This window comes from Anomalospiza imberbis, chromosome 1 (genome assembly GCF_031753505.1).
Source record: "Anomalospiza imberbis isolate Cuckoo-Finch-1a 21T00152 chromosome 1, ASM3175350v1, whole genome shotgun sequence".
Taxonomy (NCBI): domain Eukaryota; kingdom Metazoa; phylum Chordata; class Aves; order Passeriformes; family Viduidae; genus Anomalospiza; species Anomalospiza imberbis.
Window position 1 is genome coordinate 129,918,536 of NC_089681.1, and position 19,561 is coordinate 129,938,096.

General features: G+C 41.8%; 1 protein-coding gene across 3 annotated transcripts; it reads right to left on the minus strand.

The window, feature by feature from the left end:
• Positions 1 to 937: 937 nt before the first annotated feature.
• On the minus strand, positions 938 to 18,074 carry STEAP2 (STEAP2 metalloreductase). 3 transcript variants are annotated; one of them, XM_068211508.1, is made up of 6 exons: positions 17,953 to 18,034; positions 17,504 to 17,632; positions 12,265 to 12,786; positions 10,088 to 10,615; positions 8,296 to 8,460; positions 938 to 1,651 (listed from the first exon to the last, which is right to left on the minus strand). In XM_068211508.1, exons 3-6 carry the CDS (start codon positions 12,754 to 12,756, stop codon positions 1,367 to 1,369), a joined length of 1,470 nt encoding a protein of 489 aa, XP_068067609.1. In that variant the 5' UTR covers positions 12,757 to 12,786; positions 17,504 to 17,632; positions 17,953 to 18,034; the 3' UTR covers positions 938 to 1,366. The 3 variants fall into 3 exon arrangements, with proteins under 3 accessions (XP_068067609.1, XP_068067602.1, XP_068067613.1); XM_068211501.1 differs by lacking the exon at positions 17,504 to 17,632 and having other exon boundaries at positions 17,953 to 18,074; XM_068211512.1 differs by lacking the exons at positions 938 to 1,651; positions 17,504 to 17,632 and adding an exon at positions 6,490 to 7,227 and having other exon boundaries at positions 17,953 to 18,074.
• Positions 18,075 to 19,561: the final 1,487 nt, after the last annotated feature.

Below are 19,561 nucleotides of genomic sequence, written 5' to 3' on the forward strand. Positions count from 1 at the left end.
ATACTTTGGAAAAAAAAGACAGTTTAGTACAATAATACCCTTTGCTTGTACAGTCACACCATAATTGAGACTGGATTTGCATATTCAAATCATGGAATGGTGTAAAACCACACACAAATAAATATACTATACATGTGCAATACACTTGACCAAGTGCAAGGTGCTGCACCTGGGCTGGGGTAACCCCCAGTATCAACACAGGCTGGGGGTGAAGGGATTGAGAGCAGCCCTGCCCAGGAGGACCTGGGGGTGCTGGTGGATGAGAGGCTGGACATGACCCAGCCATGGGCACTCACAGCCCAGAGAGCCAAACGTGTCCTGGGCTGCACCAAAAGCAGCGTGGGCAGCAGGCAGGGAGGTTTTGTCCCTCTGCTCTGCTCTGGTGAGAGAGACCCCACCTGGAACACGGCACCCAGCTCTGGGGTCCCAGCACAGGAAGGACATGGACCTGCTGGAGCGAGTCCAGAGCAGGGCCACTGAGATGATCAGAGGGCTGGGGAGCCTCTCCTGTGAGGAAAGGTGGAGAGAAATGGGTTTGTGCAGCCTGGAGGGAATGGCTTAGGGGTGACCTAATTGCAGCTTTCCAGTACCTGAAGGGAGCCTGCAGGAGAGCTGGAGAGGGCAATGGCATGTAGTGACAGGACAAGGGGGAACGGCTATAAACTAAATGAGAGTCGGTTTAGATTGGGTATTAGGAGGAAGTTCTTTAATGTGAGGGTGCTGAGGCACTAGCACAGATTGCCCAGAGAAGCTGTGGTTGCCCCATCCCTGGAAGTGTTCAAGGCCAGGTTGGATGGGACTTTGAGCAACTTGGTCTAGTGAAAGCTGTCAAGGCCCGTGACAGGGCATTGGAACTTATTGATCTTTAAGGTCCCTTCCAACTCAAAGCATTCTGTCATTCTGTAATCATTACAAATTAATTTGTTTCAAACCCTGGTTATTTCCTAAATAATTTACTTTATATTCTGAAATCATTAACCCAGAAATGTGGTTTTAATAGAAGAAACACTGCCCAGAAAATGTCATATTAATAAGCAGCACTCTGACACACTTGCTCTAAGGCAAAAAAAAATCTGTAAAGCCTGGTTCTAATAAAATATTACTGTGATATAACTGTGCAAAGGAACATTAATTTTTTTTTATTTCTTATTCATCTGCTCTCTGTAATCCAAAACAAAAATATTTTTGTATTTATCAGAAGTAGTCATCTTCTAGTTATAAACATCTCATAGTTTGGTTAAGAGCTTGTACTACATGTCAAGCAAGAGACTTTACAAAGACTCCTATTTAACTAAACGCCTAAAAATGCAAGTTTATGACAAAGAAAACAAAGCCCAAACATGTACAACGGTGTTAACAAATACCATCACATTACAGTTATCCTTTCTGGGGAGAGATGTGGAATAGACCCACTTACTTCTTCTAAAACATGGCTCTTCTCCCATCCTCTTCGAATTCTCCTCAGTTTCCTACTTACACAAGGCAAAAGTAAGATGATCTTACCTAGAATTACAATGGAAGGCAGAACAAGGGCAAGAACAAAATTTGGTGGTGTGTAAAATCTGTAATACTCTTCTTCAAAAGCTCTCTTCCATCCATAAATCAGTACATGGAAAGTACTTATAAGCAGAGCAATGTACCCAAGTGTAGACTGTGAAGAAAGAGAAAACAGGGAAAAAAAAGATAAAACAGCACTTGGCCCTTCACCTGACAGCTCTAATACATGAAATGGATTATTTTAACATTTCTATTAAACATCAAGTTAAAATCTCTTACCTATTGACTACATTAGGTTAGCAGTATATGGTTTTAAGTTAACATAATGCTTTTTCTCTTCAAGCCAGGTCTTATAAGCTCTCAGAGATAAGCACTATACCCTTGATAGCTCAGCTACCTCAGGGTGGCATAAAAGAAGCAAGATGGCTCCTGTGACAGTGTTGGAAACAAAAAGTTTTAATAAAAGGCAAAATAAAAAAGCCCTTTAGAGAGAAAAACCGAGCCAGGGCAAGAGGTTCTTGCTCTTGCTAAAACACTTCAGAAAAGCGATAACTTCTTTTGTTCTCTTCTTTTTCTAGGGAATTGCTTAGGCGGGACTTTTTGGCTCCTGTCCAAATAGCTATCCTAAGTTTGAGGTGAAGTCCCTTAGGTCCTGTGAGGTGTCTTTTAACCAAATTGAAGAGAGAAACTTCTGGGCTTTTTTCCTTTTTAAGGAGACAAAAGGTAACCTGTTTACTCCGTGAACAGGGGGCACATTCCTACATTAACATTCTGAAATTTACAGTCTCTACTGAGCACTGATTTACAGAGTATCTCTGCTAACATCTACAGGCCTTAGTCAAAGCTGAAATGATGTCTGCCCAAATTCTAAGTAATGGAAGCCAACTTCAGGATAGATATGCCAGTAAGAAACAATTCCTGAGTAGTTACTAGAACAACATCCATTGTGATTGGAAATTAAGTTTCCTATTTCTTAACTATGAGGATAGATCTTTGTTATGGAACAATGCAATTCTGTTGGAAGAGATTTGGGGCTAAACTTGCATATTTTTATCACTTTGAGATGCATGGCTTACTTCTGCCTCACAAAGGCCTACATCCACTTGTCTGATGTTAGCATAAACCATCCCTTACCTTCTCTGTCAGTTGTTGCTGACTGGTTAATGGGAATATCTGAACTGCAGGGCTTGGGCAAACCAGCACAAAGCAGTGCTGCACCATAAACCAGCAGTGCTGGATAAAAGGTGGAAGAGAGGGCTTCCACAGCAGCCGGCAGAGGAAGGACCTCTCAGCACATAAATCTAGAGCTTGCCACAAAAGGTGGTGGTAACAGGGGTCACTCACCAGTTCTATTAATCCATCTTTTTAAAAAAGGACCCTGTGGCTGTAATGCTTCGCAGATTTGACAATGCATCAATTTAACTTTTCCAAACCATGACAAAAGAAGACTACTATGCTTTGACTTCTGGTGGTGATCAAATGAAGAAAAACTCTTTCTGGCCAAAACTGATATAATGACTAACTTGGCTGGGGAATATTTATAGAAAATAACTGAAACAGGGAATGAGCATTAAGAAAGGTAACTGGCTACCAAGGTATGGTCTAATTCCAGCAAACAGAGAAGCAAAGAAAAATGCAGCCTAAGGGTCTATAATAGGTAGTGAAAGAAGTAATCCCTTCTACTTCAAGATTAAGCAGCTTCTAAAGCAAGAAGAATATCTGAGCTAATACTATTTGCAATGATTCACAGGTATAATGGTATAAAAGGGAAATATTTCTTTTAATTTCTTGGGATTGCTACCCTGTTTTTTGACTTTACAATATTTATATATCTTTTTTTGTCAATGGTTTCAGGGCCATTTTGTTAATCTTTAGATATGTTGCATACTTATTCTTAAAAAAATAATTTGTTCCCAAAATATCTCATAGTAAATCAAACATTTAGACAAACACTTGAGGATATGAAAATGGCATATGTGGTATCTGAAGTGAACTTCTGGGAAGAAACTCGCACAGCAAAAAATACGATCAAACCTGATGTTTTAATATGTTGCTGCAGATTTTTGTTGGTATGACTGTCCTGAATTCAGTGTTATATTACTGCCAGCAGGGACAAGGGCACAAGTGAATCATATCCCTCATTTCTTCATCAGGATTACTGATGAGAAATACAACAATTCTTGAAAAAAGAAACAGAAGGGAAATATTATACATTCATTTCCAGTTATTTTATTTTAGTGCTTATTTTAATTCCATTTGCAAGCTGTAGTTTTGAGACATCTATATATGTCTATCTAATGGTCAAAATGGAAACTAAGAAGTACATCCAGTATATTTTAAACTAACAACAAAAGGATGCACTTTTATTGAGTTATTTTTTTTTCCCCTTTGAAGAGTTGCCATACACTTCTCTGAAGTTGTTGGTAGAGCATGTGCTAGTGTGTACTACACAATTTCAACCACGGTGTACAACGTGGTTGAAACAACCAACAAAGAGATTGCTACAGCTTCTGTCAGCTACTAATGCTATGTTCTTCAACTGGGCCCTTAATTACCAGTACCAGGCTCCAGATTATAATCCCTTTAAGAGCAGAGGACTTCTGAAAGCAGCAAGAAGAAATACTGTTTCTTCACTGATAAATTTACATTGAACAGTGCAGTAAGCAGCAAAATCAGTTGTAATTCCTGGCAACCCTCCACCTGAGCTTTAGGATGGCTGCTGGGAAAAGTGGAAGAGTATCTGGCTGCTTTGTTTTCTTTTCTTCCATAATACTGTATTTCCTGAAAGCTGAGTAACAGATTAGCACATTTCCTATGGACTCCCAAATATTTTCGATTTTCTCCAAGTCCTCCCTGTTTTGTTTCTTTTCCTTCCTGATCAAAGTCAGCTTTTAGTCAATATGAGAGATTTCCAGCCAAGGCTACTGATAAATTAGACAAACTGGTATTGTTTGAGAAAGGAACGAACAAAACTTAATGGAGCAGGAAAGATGAAAGAGAAAAACGCCTAAAATGTTACCAGCAAGATGTACATATTTAGAGACAAAACTGTGCTGTGGGGCAAATCTGCTTCAGCAATTTCTACATTCACAATGGTCAAGTAGTTCCAAGCAATTTATACACACAAAAGATATTTTCTAAATTCGCCATTTATGCAAGATATACTTCAGATTCTCCGTGTAACAGGCTATTACTAAACTTAAAAACTGTAGTAACTTCTGACTGGAATCTTACCCATAAACTTGCTAAATACTCATGCTTCAGTCTGCCTTACTCTGGGGGACAAGTACCCTGTTCTTGTGGGAGAACTAAGGCAGGGCAGCCTTTCCTCAAAGTGTATGCATGAGAAATATTCTACTCACACTGCCTCCATAAAACTTTAGGATTGGGCTAGCAGAGAAAAGGAATATATACAAAAAAAGTCAGCTTCCTACCACTCAAGTGGCAGACTTGCGTTGTTTTTTGCTAAAAACTAAGAAGCTCAGCTTTCAAAACCAGTCTGCTCTGTCCAGTGCCACTTTAAATGATGGGGTTTGGACTTGAAATCTTAGACTGGAAAACAAAACTGGCAGTTTTTTATGTTTACATTATATATTTACAGTTTAACTTTCCTCACTAGACTGAAGGAATCAGTGCAGAATAGCTTGCAGACAACACTCTCCATTTCCTTGTATTTTATGTGAACAGTCAAGGACAGGTTTCAATAAATTTTTTTTTTCTGTTTACAGTGTGTTGGTTTAAGCTGTTAATTTTGCCTGCTATGACAAAATATGAATTCTTTTGTATTTCTTGCCCATGTCTTCCTTTGCTCCTTATCCAAATATATTTAGATGAGAAAAAGAATACTGAAGTGGCATTTAAAAAAACCAATGCATTAGTTTATCAGCCCCAGCTTTCTTCCCTGCTACTTTTCTCAGTAAACTTCAGCTCTGGGTTACATTAATGTGATGTGCAAAGTTTCAAACTAAGTTTAGTCATCTAGGAACTCCTACTGAGAAAACTCTTCATGACTGTCTCATTCTGTAGTTCCTCTATCTGGATGTTATGAGTGTTTCTCTCCAAATCACGATGAAGTAATCAGACCATGGTTTCATACAGTGGTCAACTCTGTACTGTAGCAACTCCTCTTTTCTGCTGGTCTCTTGGCTCCTTCTAGGACTGACACAGTAATTTCCTTTTGCACTATTAAACCTTCTCATATCTATCTCACTTTGTTCATATGCATACTATGAGTGAAGCCTGCACTACTTGTCCTCTTGAAGTCCTTTTCCCTTGATGAAGCAGGCTGGAATTTCTGGAGCTGCTGACACCTGTGTTTGAAACCAGGCTAGGTAAGATGGAGGCATCTCCAAAATAATTTGGGATATCAAAGTTAGCAATTACTTCTGTGCAAAAATACTGACAACTGGTGTTTCTTTAGAGTATTAGGAAGACTGTGTTTGAGACTCTTTGAACTGCTGTAGGTTGGGGAGATGCTGTTTAGGGCTTATTCTACTAGAACAAGGCTAGTCTATACTGTACATTTTAATACACTCAGATTTTCCCAGAAGGACTCAAGACTGAGTATGTTCTAGTAGTAAAACTATTTAGAAGAGGCCACACCCTTATTTTGATGAAGCTGCATTTACTAAGATGAGCAAGCAAGAATGTGTTGTTCTCAGTGGGAAGTGCTGAGCTGGGACACTGTCTGAGTGAGCTGACCAACTGATTCTTCATCTGTCAGATGTGAAACAAGTCCAGCAGCTGTTGTGGCAAATCATCTGAGATTCAGGACTAACTTTTCCCAATTGCTTTTCCCAACTGTAAATAACAGCAGCAATGGGATGATAGGTTAGAAGCTCTGTTTATCCCCATGATATACAAAAGATTGAGAAATTTAAGTTTAATCTTCCTTCAGTAGAAGAAAAACATAAAAGAGACTAAGTATTATGTTTTATCTGTTCTCCTTGCATACTAGGGACAGTGAAACATACAGAAATACAGACTCCTTTTACTCTAGTAAGCAATCACTGAAAGTCTGTTTTCTGATTGAAGAAAGCAAGAAGACTTTTTTGACAAGTAACTAATGAAGAATAACTTACATCCTGAGAATTAATGAGAAAGTAAATACTCATGAACTTTAAGGAAATTTTTAGTAGTTCAATACTTTTGTGATTAAGAATTGCAAATGATCATAGTTCATTACCAATACCAGTTATCTTCTGCACATACTACAGTATGAACTGTAACACATCCAGAACAAACAACTTATTAACAAACAGGTTCCTCAAAATACTGACAGATGAGTCATTAAAGTTCATGATTATTTAGATTTGGAATTATTTTGACTTAATTTACAGTGGAAATAACTGCAGTAAATATGCAGTTGTAAATACATCATTATGATTATTGTGTGGGTTTTGACTCAGTCACAAAAGCCTGAAATTTCAAAATATGAGTACGGAAAAATAAGACAAAAGTGCTGTATTTGTGGCTAGAAGTTATTACTGGATAAAGGCATCATATCACTCACAAGTGAATACATATTTTTCCCTTTTGCAGTAATGTTTTATATCACCCAACAGCAGTACTATTGTCCCCACATAGAGAACTCCAGATGGCAGAGATGTTATAACAATACACTTGAATATTTAGTCTCTCTGAAGGCTCAAAGCCATGACTGTGAATAAACAGTTCTATCAGGGTAACTCCACTTTGAAAAACTTTTCAGCAAACTTTTTGTAGGTCTACCTGCAGTTTTCCAGTAATGGGCATCAGAAGGAAAAGAGAAGACATTATAGATAGACCTCAAACAACTACAGCCTTTGAAGTGTTTCCCACCACTCTCTTTAAAATGTCTGTAAATTATGAAGCACTACCCAAGCCCCGAACTTTAAAGTCAGTGCCCATATTCTGAAGTGAACAGGACTCAGAATTAGGCAATATTATTAGGCTAAGCTTAAAAAATGTTAATCAGAAAAGACTAAGCTAAGACTACAGTACTAAAGCCAAAGTCAGAAAACAAAACATAACAAACCCTAAAACTGTGCACACTTAGGAATTTTCACCCGACTGAATCCTAGTAAAATTTCTTATACCTGACTGCTGCCTAGAACTACTGGCAGCTATGTGTAGGAGCAAGCATTGAGCTGTTCGTTAAAGCCCATGTTTCTCAGTATTTTATGCTGGTTACATTTGCATGTTCTAGGTATTTACCTGAGGAAGGAAGGCAGCAGATGTGTTCCAGGGCCTTGAAAAGCCTCTGATTTTAATAAGCGAAACTCCATATTTTACTAGTGGGTATTTTCAGCTAATGGGAATAACGCAGTTGAGAGCTGAGTCAAGTCTCACAGTGGATGAGAAGTAAAACTTAACCGATGGCACCATGGCTGTCAGAGGGTTGTGCAATAAAAATCTTGCAGGGCAAATTAAGTCTTCAATTTTAATAGCTGTGTGCATCTATCTATACAAGTATCTCATCAGTATCACTTCATTTAGCAGGTTTGTCCAAATGTATCTAATTTGAATTTTAGCAAGTTCTAAGAACAGAGAAAGAATTGATTAATTATCATTTGGTCTTAGCTATGTTGGTTATTTAAGATCAAGTGTAAAATAAAAAGTCCTGTTCTACATTCATGAAATGCTTAAAGTGCCTTAGTAACATATTTGCTGAGTAATCGTTTGTATTGAATTACCAGAGACAGAGGGAATAAAGGCTCTTGTCACATTGCAATGAGCTTTTGTTTATGATGTTGAGCATGACTGTGATCAAGGAATTCTTGTTAACCCCAAAACCCTCTTATTAAAAAAGTAACACACCTGAATAAAACTGAACTCCCTCCAGTTTAAGGCACTGTTTACTGAAGGGATGGAAGTTACTGCCAGCAAAGAAAGCAATCCAAGACTCATTATTCCAAAGGAGATATACATTTCAATTCGCCACACTTCTTCCTCATTCCAAGAATTTTCAACATTTGCATGAACCTGATGAAAGAGCAGAAAGGACGAACTTTATTCTAAAGAATATTAAAAACACCAACAGAAGTTATTTTGCTGACTTAAAGTTCACAGTCACAGAACAATAAAATGTGGTCAAATATTTCAGAGGTTTCCTCATGCCTTGGAGAAAAACAACTATTTCCTTATTGCTGGTATTGGCTCTTGCTAGATTAAAAATATGTTAAACATGGAAATTTAGATGAAATGGTTAAAGAAAATATTACGTTATATACCATTTACAACAATACTGTTATAAAATCAGGTAATTCTGCACATCCTTATACACTGTAGAACAGGAGCTGTGTTCTTCAGACTCTGCAAACTTAAATTCTGTAACATAAGTTGGATAAACCTGAAATTTCTTTTTAATATAGAAATTAGATTTTAGATTTTTAAGTTACATTTAGAAATAGCTTAGCATTATTTCCTTCAGCTTTTCTATGCTGAGTCCAAGCTTGCTTCTCTCTTTCACTACAGACATCAGATTTTTTCAAGATGGTTCTCGCTGGAGAGCTTTACCAGAAAAAAGAAACAATTCAGGGCCTTAACAACTAAGAAACTTGGATATTCAATTCTTTTTTCCACTTCCAGGTTAACTATTGCAATATGACGTGTCTTGAAAAAGGTGCACCTGAAATATTAGCAAGGGAGAGTTTTACAGTATCATTAAAACTAAGATAATTTCTTAGTAGAAGTACCAGTGAATCCTCTAGAATTACTAATTTTAAGTGTGAATTATGGTTTCTTGCTGCCTATTACAGTTTTGCCCTTCCTTTCTCTTAAGTTCAGTTTTTGATGCTAGCTCTTTCAGAGATTGTGATACTTCATGTTAATTTGTTACATTTGATTTTATTTCCTTATTTGGTTTTCCTTTCTTTTCTCTCACTTCTCTTTCCTACAGATTTTATGTGATGAATGGCAATGCTGTTTTTTTGGCAATGCTGCTTTTCTGCCACTTTAAAGCTTACAATAAGCTGTCTCACTGACAGACAGCAGCATCAGACCCTCTTCTAGAGATTTGTCAGAGAATGTTTCAGGGTTATGCAAGATCAATTGTTCCTGGAAACTATGAGTCAATTTCTATTGTCTGCAATAGAGGATGTCCACAGAATTTTAAAAGAATAAAGTATTTTTAGCATTGGTCCAAAATATTACAAAATATCAGCATCTTCTTTTTTTCCTTTTTGGAACATAGAAGTAAGCATCTTTAAGCATGATTACAGTATCTTATACTTTTCATATTTGTAAATGCACTTATGTATACATACTTCCCCCATATCTTAAGTATACATAGAAAGGAACATACTTCAGAATCTTCCTGCTGTTGCTCTTTTCCTACATTCTTCTTGTGCTTATTGCTATCAGGAATTTCAGTAGGACATGACCTTGATTCTCCCTATCACACAAACTTGACTGCAGATTGACCCACAAGGTGAGCAAAATGCACAGATACTTATTTTAGTCTCCTTATCTGGCACCACCTATGCATAAGATAACCCATAACCTTTGTGCCAAAAGCAGTAGAACAGATTAAGAAAACCCAGTTATTGTATTCAGGAGCCATAAGAACCCAGCCAAGGCGTTTTTGGCTTACTGAACTAAAGACTCTTACCTGTTGATATGCCATGTTGAGGAACAAGTACCGCTCTGATCTCCTCATAGGCAAGCAGAGGCTGTACACCACGTGCACTGCTGCAAAGAAAAAGCTGAGCAGTCCAAGCTGCTTTCGACACTGGAGCCAGTTGTCCAGCCAAGGAGGAAATCGCCGGTACTTAGTGCCATAGTAAAGCTGATAAGCAGCTGCAATAAGTCCTGATAAATATACTAGAGAAAGCAAAGTGATAGCAACAATTGGCAGGGTCTTGTTCACAATCTCAATGGGAATCTTGTAAAAGTCACTCTGCTGGTTTCTCATGTACGGATGGATGACATCTCTGACAAAGGAATAGATGAAGAAAAACGTTGCCAGGCTAATGGCAATCAGTACAGGCCCCTTCCACAGGGTGAACAGTCGCAGAGGCAGGTTTTCAATCTCCCTTGAAGATGACAATGCCCCCAAATCAATAGGAATGAAACTGAGCTGACGGGCAAGCTCAATAACTTGATGGCGAGCCTGAACATTGTTACTGCATATATAGACCTGTTGGGAGAGTCAAGGGAATTGTCGGTAGTCAGAGAAAAAGACTCAAAGGTAAACAAGAACCAGCAAAATCCACCGAAAACCTTAAGGGCTTCAAAATCAAAACTACAACACAACTGCTAAAACTGTACACTTTATCCCAGCTTGTATCACCAACATGACAATAAAATCACATAAAAATCTAGTCAAAGTGCAGATATGCACATTGATTTAGCAACAGTGTAATCAAAACAAAATTGGCTTTTTCTTGGATTTAATAATGGGGAACATCTTGGTAATCTGCACACTGAAACTTGTCACACTGAAATGTCTGCAGGACTGGACTAACTTGAAGCTACAGCTAAAATCATGTCAGAAAATCCAAAATCTCTTAAAAATACAGGAATCTTGAACAATGACCCTTAAACAACTATAGCATATACAGACTGAGAAGCAGCAAACTGTGTAGTCTCTCCATGGGTAACAGTTTTAGCCTTATTTCACAACCTAAATTTCCACAAATTTCAGATTTGAGTATTTAACAGTAAAGATAAAAACCAGCAGCCAAATAAGAACTTGTTCTAAAGGCACTTATTACACAGTGAAAGAAGTGTATTGCTACAAAGTACTTCAAGGTTCCATTAAAATTTACAATGGGCTATAGTTTACCCAACACTATTTGCTGATCATCTGTATCGAAGCAAATATGACCTGTTTTGACTGAAGTGAATTAGTGTTGTGCTATTCTGAAAGGGGATAAAAGAAGTATGGTGAAGTTATTTTTTAGATTATGCTAATTCCATATCAATTGAATTCCATTTAAATCTACCTGAAGTTCCAGAAAACTGAATTTAGTCTCCAGCAGTCATGTTGCATCAGTTATTATTTATGTATTTCTAAGATTTCATAAAGCTGTGAAGGACTGGATGCCTGCAGAGGCTTAAATCCTTTACATCACTTCAGCAAAAGATGAAAAACATAAAGGGGCATTTTCTATATGCGAGATGGATTTCAGAACATACTGGGAAGGAATTTGAACATGATGTTCCCAAGCAGCCCTGGATCAAATGAATGATCACTTAGAAACATATGCACCTCCTTCTGTTCCCTCATATTTATGATTTTGGGGCACTCTATAAGCTAGATTATTTCTTTCAATCATTTTGCTGCTACATTGAATGCAAGCATTTTTAGAACAGCTGATTCTCAACCTCTGGGATTGGAACCTGAGATTTCTGTGCATCTTTTTCAATAGTTCACCCCAACGCTGCCACTGAAACGTACTGGAAAAGACTGTCTCATCTCTTGTATAAACCAGCAGGAAACACATGAATGTATTTCCTATGGAAAACATTAAGACTCAACTCTTAACCTCTGTCTGTGGTTCCCAGAAGGTCAGCTGTTTAAGCTAGTATCCACATTTCCTCTGCAGTCTTTAAAGACAACAGGCAACACAGGGGAAAAAACTGGACCATTTACTTTATTTGTCTTACAGTGGGATGAACTAAACTCTAAAAGTTTTATTGGCTACTAAAATATAAGCTGAAGGTCCAGCATTTTAGGCATGCTAAGCCAGGGAATGTAAATCTCATGAGGTCTGGTTGTTACATTCAGTTCCTGTCATTTTCATCTTACAAATAAGTTAAATTAATACAAATAACAACATTTACCTGTCTGCTGGCATCCTTTGGTCCTAACTGTAGTGACCATGCTGAAATGACATTGAATCCTTTGACAATTAGGGAATCGGGAAAAAGTGATGCCAAATACTCTGCATTGGAGTCTGGATATTGGTCTACTCTTGTATTATTGCTGACATCAATCAGAATTTTACCAGCAAGTAAATGTTTGAGATCCCACAAAGAGGTGTAATGTTCTCTGTGTATGGCTACAAAAATTATGTTTGTTTTAGCTACTGCATCTTCATGGTGAGTGACATCAACCACATGGGGAAAGAAGTCAGCAGCGTGTTTAGGGTTTCTGCTCCCTACGACCACGTGGTACCCACATCTGATAAGTCTGATTGTCAAAGACTTAGCGAAGTCTCCACTTCCAATGATGCCTATCGTGACCTTACTGGCATCCTTGATGCCATTGGCAGCATTTGGTAGAAAAGTTTCATTGAGGTTCTTGGGACTCCCCATCATAGAGATTGTTTCCATACTTCCAAGACACCAAACCTACAATGATTTCTGTAGGGTAAAAAAAAAAAGGAAAGACAAGAAAAGAAAAAAGAAAAAACAAAAGAAGGAAAAATCAGCATCATACAATTTTATGAGACCTCTAAATCCATTAACACCTCTGGAAGCAAAATCTTTGGTTCTAAGTTTCATACTACATTTTCTCCTTAATCAAGTATGTGCTAATCAATTTTGTCTTGCAATATGTCACCAATAGAAGGAGAAACAAGAAACAAAGTACTTCAGCACCTCAATAATACAGTTACTTAAGTAAACAAGTTTTTTAATCTTCTATTTCTTACCTTCCACTGCCCTGGAATACTGGCCCACAATATAACTTTGTACTCCCAAAATGAATGGTCAATAGAATAATGAATAGAAACATGTAAAGAAAATTGGAAAACAGTAGAATGTGGAGAGCACTGGGCTGTGACCAGCATGAGATCAGTGAGTACATGGAAGCTGAATTCCATTTAAAGTTTATGCAGGTTATTATTGCAATATCCTCTCCTGGCCATGAAGGAGAAGATGCAAAAGTCTCGAAGATGCAAATGTCTTGACAGCATGACAAACATCCATCTGACACACTCACCTGTTAGCTTGGAAAATGGGCCGCCCACGTGGATCCAACGGCAGAAACAACAAAGAAATTTATCAAGACCTATTCCTGAGATCACTAATGACATTTCTAGGTCAGACTGCTTGGTCTGGCCATGGATGTATAAGGATTAACTGTAGATGCAAGGGTAAAGGATTCAAGGCCATGAGTCACAAATATGCTTAACTCAATTTTCTATCCAGGCAAGATAAATCCTGGACACAAACACATGGGACAGTCTTCCATAAAAAGCTAATGGCAGGAAGAGACATATTTCACCCAATAATAAAATAGGAAGATAATTTTAGGACTCAAATTCAGTGTAATAAGGGATGTGTTTGAAGAAGAACAGAAGCTAAGGCTCACAGAAAAATAAAATAAATACTGCTCTATCCTTGGTCACAGAACTGCAATGAAGCTCTAATAAAGACATTAAAAACCAGCAAAACAACCATCAGGAGGGAAGGCTTCACACAAAACCACAGTTATGACCTAGGTGGCTCTGCATCGCTGGTGGGGGTTGACCCTGGCTGAAGGCCAGGTGTCAAAAAAGGTGCTGCTCTATCACTCCTCAGCTGGGCTGAAGAGAGAAAATACCACAGAAGGCTCATGAGTTGAGATAAGGACAGGGAGAGATCACTCACCAATTACCACCAGAGGCAAACCAAAATCTACTTGGGGTAATTAACTGACTTTATTACCAATCAAGTCGGATAGTGAGAAGTAAAACAAATCCTAAAGAAACACCTTTCCCTCACCCCAGTAAGCTTCTTCCTGGGCTTAACTTTATTCCCAATTCTCTGCCTCCTCCCCTCTGCAGCACAGGGAGACAGGGAATGGACATTACTGTCAGATCATCACATGCTGTTTCTGCTGCTGCTTCCTCCTCAGGGAGAGAAGTCCTTCTTCTGCACCAGCAAGAGGTTCCTCCCAAAGGAGAGTCCTCCACATACTTCTCCAGTGTGACTCATTCCCAGATGTAGAGAGCGCGGGACTCCAGGACGGTTTGGATGGATGAGAGATCTCTGAAGTCAGGTCTTAGAAGATGTGGTTTATTAAAAGGGGGAAAGCCCCTGCTTGGAGTTGCCAGGCGCAACTCGTGGCAGGCCCAGGGAGAAAGGAAGAGGGAGACAGAGGGAGAGAGGGTTCCAGGTGAGGGTCCCAGGGGAAGGTCCAAGAGAGCATCCGGTCCCTTGGGCACACCTTATCAGGGGGCTTCAAGGTGGGCTGGAACAGGACTTGGGCCAATGGGGTCACAGATACCTGATACTTCAGGGGAGGGTCACAGGTGTGGGATGAACCATACATTGGGGGTGAGACAGAGCATTCCATTTGACCTTTGGACCTATCTGCAGGTAAAGGGCATTGTTTAATCAGAAAGGGGGATTGCTTTCAACCTGGCTATACTATTGTTTTCTAGCTATTCAGTAGTCAAGGTTTGTTATTTCAAATCTAGTTCTCATCTCAATGTCTGTATTTTCCAAATCTTTTGCCAGGCAATCATATTTATAAGGTTTTCCTATTTCATCTTCCCCAACATCCAGAGGCTACAGTTCTTCACAAACTCCTCCAGTGAGGGCCCCTTCCACAGAGTGCAATCCTTCAGGAACAGTGCTGCAGTGTGGGTCCCCATGGGGTCACAAGCCCTACCAGGAAACCTGCTCCAATGTGGGCTCCTCTCTCCACAGGTCCATGCCAGGAGCCTGCTCTACTCCTTCTCATGGGGTCACAGCCTCCTCTCAGGCATCCACCTACAGTGTTGTGGGGCTCTTCCATGGGCTGCAGGTGGATCTCTGCTCTACTATGAACCTCATGGGCTGCAGAGGGACAGCTGCCTCACCATGGCCTGCACCACAGGCGGCAGGGGAATGTCTAATCCAGTGCTTAGGGCACCTCTTTCTTCTTCTTCACTGGCCTTGGTGTCTATATAAGTTGTTTCTCTCACATGTTCTCATCCTCTGTTCTGCAGCTGCAATTACTTTTTTCCCCCTTCTCACCTAAGAGGTAACGGCCATTGCTGATGGGCTGGGCCCTGGTGAGCCATGGTCCATCCCACACCCAGCTGACACTGGCCCCATTAGACCCAGGGTAAGAGTCCTGCAGCTTCTCACAGAAACCACCCCTACAGCACTCCTCTCCATCCTGCTACCAAAGTCTTGCCAGGCAAAGCCAATATAATTGTAGAACAGGAATAAAGTCTGAAAATTAAGGAAGCAATGAGGAGAGGCAGGCTAAGAAGGAGCAAAAAGAAACCACAAGGCTGCTGTCTTGGGAGCAATCAGTAACAGACCACACAGAACCTTTTCCTGAGCCACCATCCAAGAGCTGATATGATGGTAATTAATCATCTGTGGGGGACATTAACCAGCCATTGGCTAGTAATACAGCATGTGTGGTGAACAACCTCCCACAATTAAAAGCAGCTTTGTGTTTCAGAAATTAGAGGAAGCTACTAGAAGAATGGACACTTTTCATTTCAGTTTTGACTAGAAGGTACAAACTCACCAAAACTGGACACAGAAGTTCAAGACAGAAAGCAATATGTGAAAGCGACCACAAAGTTAGTATTCAAAGAAAAGTTTCTAACAGTGAATCCTTCTGGCAGAGGCAGAACACAAAGATTTTTATGCTTGCACTCAGAAAAGCATTGCCTTTTTCCTTACTATGTGATCTGAAACATATTTAACACATGAGCAAACTACCAGCATTTCCTGTATCAGGATGGGTTTGCAGCCAGGAACATGAGACTACATAATGAGATAAGAGATTTAACTGGATATGACAGAACATGTATGCTTTCACTATGTGATTACAGCGGCCCATTTCAGTTCATACCATGTAACCAGAACGTGCTGCAAAACTTTGAGATTGAAAGGGAACCACCATAAGGAAGTGGGCTACCAGTACCATTTAACCATGCTGCAGCCTACATTCAGTTCTAGTGCAAGGGATCCTGGGGAGAGTGGGCACACAGGACTTGGACATGATGAATTGCTCTGGTGAGCTGAATTTGGCCTGCTGGCCAAATGTTCTAAGGAAAATACAGCGCGAGTAACAGAATCAAATGAACAGACTTCATAAAAAATCCTCAGGAAACAGGCTGACATGACTTGTAGACAAGTAATCTAAGAGATGTACAAGAGCAGGGTGCTAGCAGTTACTGAAAGGGACCATCTGCACAACTACAATTCAGAGGCAAGAGCATATAACTGCAACAGGAGAGCTTTCCCGACCTGAAAAATCACACAAGATTAAAATATAAAATGTTAAGAGCATGGCTAAGGAGCACTATAAAAAGAAACCATGCCATCATGTAGGGATAAAATCAGAACAAGGATGGTACAGAAGTGAATTAGTAACTAGTGAAGATAAATGGCAACAAGTTCCACAAATACAATAAAAAGACAAAAGACAGAAGGCAAGGGTTATAACTTCAGAGGAAAAGGAACGAAATATAACTCATACTATTGTTAAATGTCTTCTTTATTTCAGCCCTCAGCAGAAAAGTTAACTGTGAATAGGTATTTAAAAAAATTCCTTCTACAGGGAGATGGTGAGGTCAAAGTGGAAAAAGTAAGTTAAGAGTAAAGGATAAACTTAAAGATAAGATAAAGATTTTCAAGTCAGCAGACACTTATGAAATCAGCCCCTGATGCTTAAAATGCTGACCAAAGTGACATCTTCAGAACTAAAGAGATGACAGGACAGGCAGACTAGTCTGTCTTAGACAGACATATTGCTTAAAGAAGGGAGGACGACTAAGGAAAACAAAGACTTGTTAGCCTAACTTCAGCCCCTGGACAGATTTTTCATCAAGTTATTGTGCAATCAACTAGTAAATAAATGGGAAACAGATGATAAGAAGCAGCTGAGGTGGGTTGTTCAGGAAGATTTCAACAAAACCAACCTACTTTTACGAACTAACTCATTTCAGAGTTATAAAAAATTAATAAAAGTGACATAGATTTGACATATGCTCTTAAATTAGCTAAGAGAACATCACAGAACTATGTCAGCCAGATGATGACACACGTGAAAAAATGGTTCTGGAAAAGTAACTACGGGAGGAGAAAACCGAACCAACGCAAGCCGGGCCACTGTGTGTGACCCCCGGCTCGGGCGGGCACTTACGGGGCGCGGGGCTGGCGGGAGGCCGGGCGCGGGCCGGTGCCCCCTGGGCGGGCTGGCGGGCGGCAGCGCGGGGCGGAGATCCAGCCCGGAGCAGCTCGGCGGGGCCCTGGTCCGGGCCGGCATCTCCAGCTGCAACGACAACACCGCCCGTGACGGGAGCGGCGGCCCCACCGCCCGGCAGGCACAGCCGGGGCAGCGCTGCCAAGCCCGCCCGCCGCGGGGCGGGGGCTCGCCGGCCCCGCCAGGTACCGGAGCGCCCCCGCGGCTGCCCGAGGCCGGGCCGCACCGCTCCGTGGGGCGCCGGCACCGCCAGAGCCCGCCCGGAGACCGGGGCAGCCGCGGCGCAGCCGCTGCGATGGGCAGCGGGGAGAGCCCCGCCGGCGGCGGCTGCGCCGAGGAGCGCCTGGCAGGGATGGAGCCCGTCCCGCCCCGGCCCCGGCGCCGCTCACCTCCGCCCGCCCGCCAGGAGCACCGCGCCGCCGCTGCTCCTCCTCGCACTCGGGCCCGCAGTGCCGGGCGGGCGGGGAGGCGGCGCCTCTCCTGCCGCTGCGACCCGCCCCCTGCGGCCGCTCCGCCACCGCCGGGCGGCTCCGGGGGCCGTGGGAGCCTTGGTGGGTGATAAGCTGATCATGAGCTGGCAAGTGTGTGCTTGCGGTCAAGAGGGTCAGTGGTGTCCCGGGGTGCATCGGAAAGCGTTTGGCCAGCAGGTGATTTTACCCCTCTGCTCGGCCCTGGTGAGGCCACATTTTCAGTGCTGAGTCCATTCTGGGCTCAGCAGTGCAAGAAAAACTACTGGAGAGGGTCCAAGGGACACAACAAAGATGAGGAGGGATCTGGAGCATCTCTCTTATGAGGAGAGACTGCGGGAGCTTGGCCTGTTTAGTCTGGAGGAGACTGAGAGGGAGTCTCACCACTCCATAGAAATCTCTCAAAGACAGGTGTCAAGAGGGTGGTGCTAGGTGCTTCTCAGTGGCGCCCAGCAACAGGACAAGGAGCAATTGCCATAAACCAAAACTCAAAAATGTCCACCTCTACATCAGGAAAAACTACTTCACATTCCAGAGCACTGGAACTGGCTGCCCAGGGAGATTGTGGAGCCTGGAGACATTCAAAACCCACCTGGATACATTCCTGTGTAACCTGCTCCAGGTTACCCTGCCGTGACAGGTGTTGGTTAGATGATCTCCAGAGGTCCCTTCTAACCTTAACAATTCTGTGTTTCTGTGTCTCTCTGATCTGTGGCAGCACGGGGGGTCGGTGTAGGGAAAGAGGGCTGTGGATGGCCCTGCGGTGGATGGCCCCTCAACTTTGGCCACTGTCACTGTGCTCCAGGCCCAGCCCCTCTGGCCTGCACAACAGCCCCAGCACAGGCAGAGCTGGACTCGGGGTGCTGCTGGCACGGGAGCAGCTGGGAGCAACTGGCCCGTCCTCAGCTGAGCTCATGGCTTGGAAGGCAAAATGTGCCTCCCAGGCCTTGCCCCGCCTTGGCTGCCCTGGCCCCAGCCATTCTTCAGCAGGAACCCTTCACCAGCCACCTTTCCTTATCCTCTCCTGGCAGAAGGGTGCTGCTGCAACCAGTGCCAGCTGCAGGGCTGGGGGACTTGTACCATCATATGTCACAGAATGGCAGGGTTGGAAGGGACCCTTCAAGGTTACAGAGTCAACACCCTTGCAATGAGCATGAACATCTTTCACTAGATCTGGTTGTTCACAGCTCCGTCCAGCCTGACTGAATGTTTCCAACAATGGGGCACCCACCACCTCTTTGGGCAACCTATTCCTGCTTTTCATCACCTTTCTCAAGAAAAATTAATTCTGAGGGGATGTTGGGTGTCCCTGCAGCCCAGACGAGCTTCCCAGATTTGGTTAGTGGGGAGGTCACTATGTGACCCCCTCATGTACCCCATGTTTGCTGTGTGCCCAGTATACTCTGTGTAGGTGGGAGTTGTGCTCTAATTTCAGTGTTACTCAAAATAAGAAACATATGGATCAACCACATAAAAGCAAAGCTGAGCCCCAAGATCTGATTTCTATCTTGTTTGACATGGAAAATTCCAG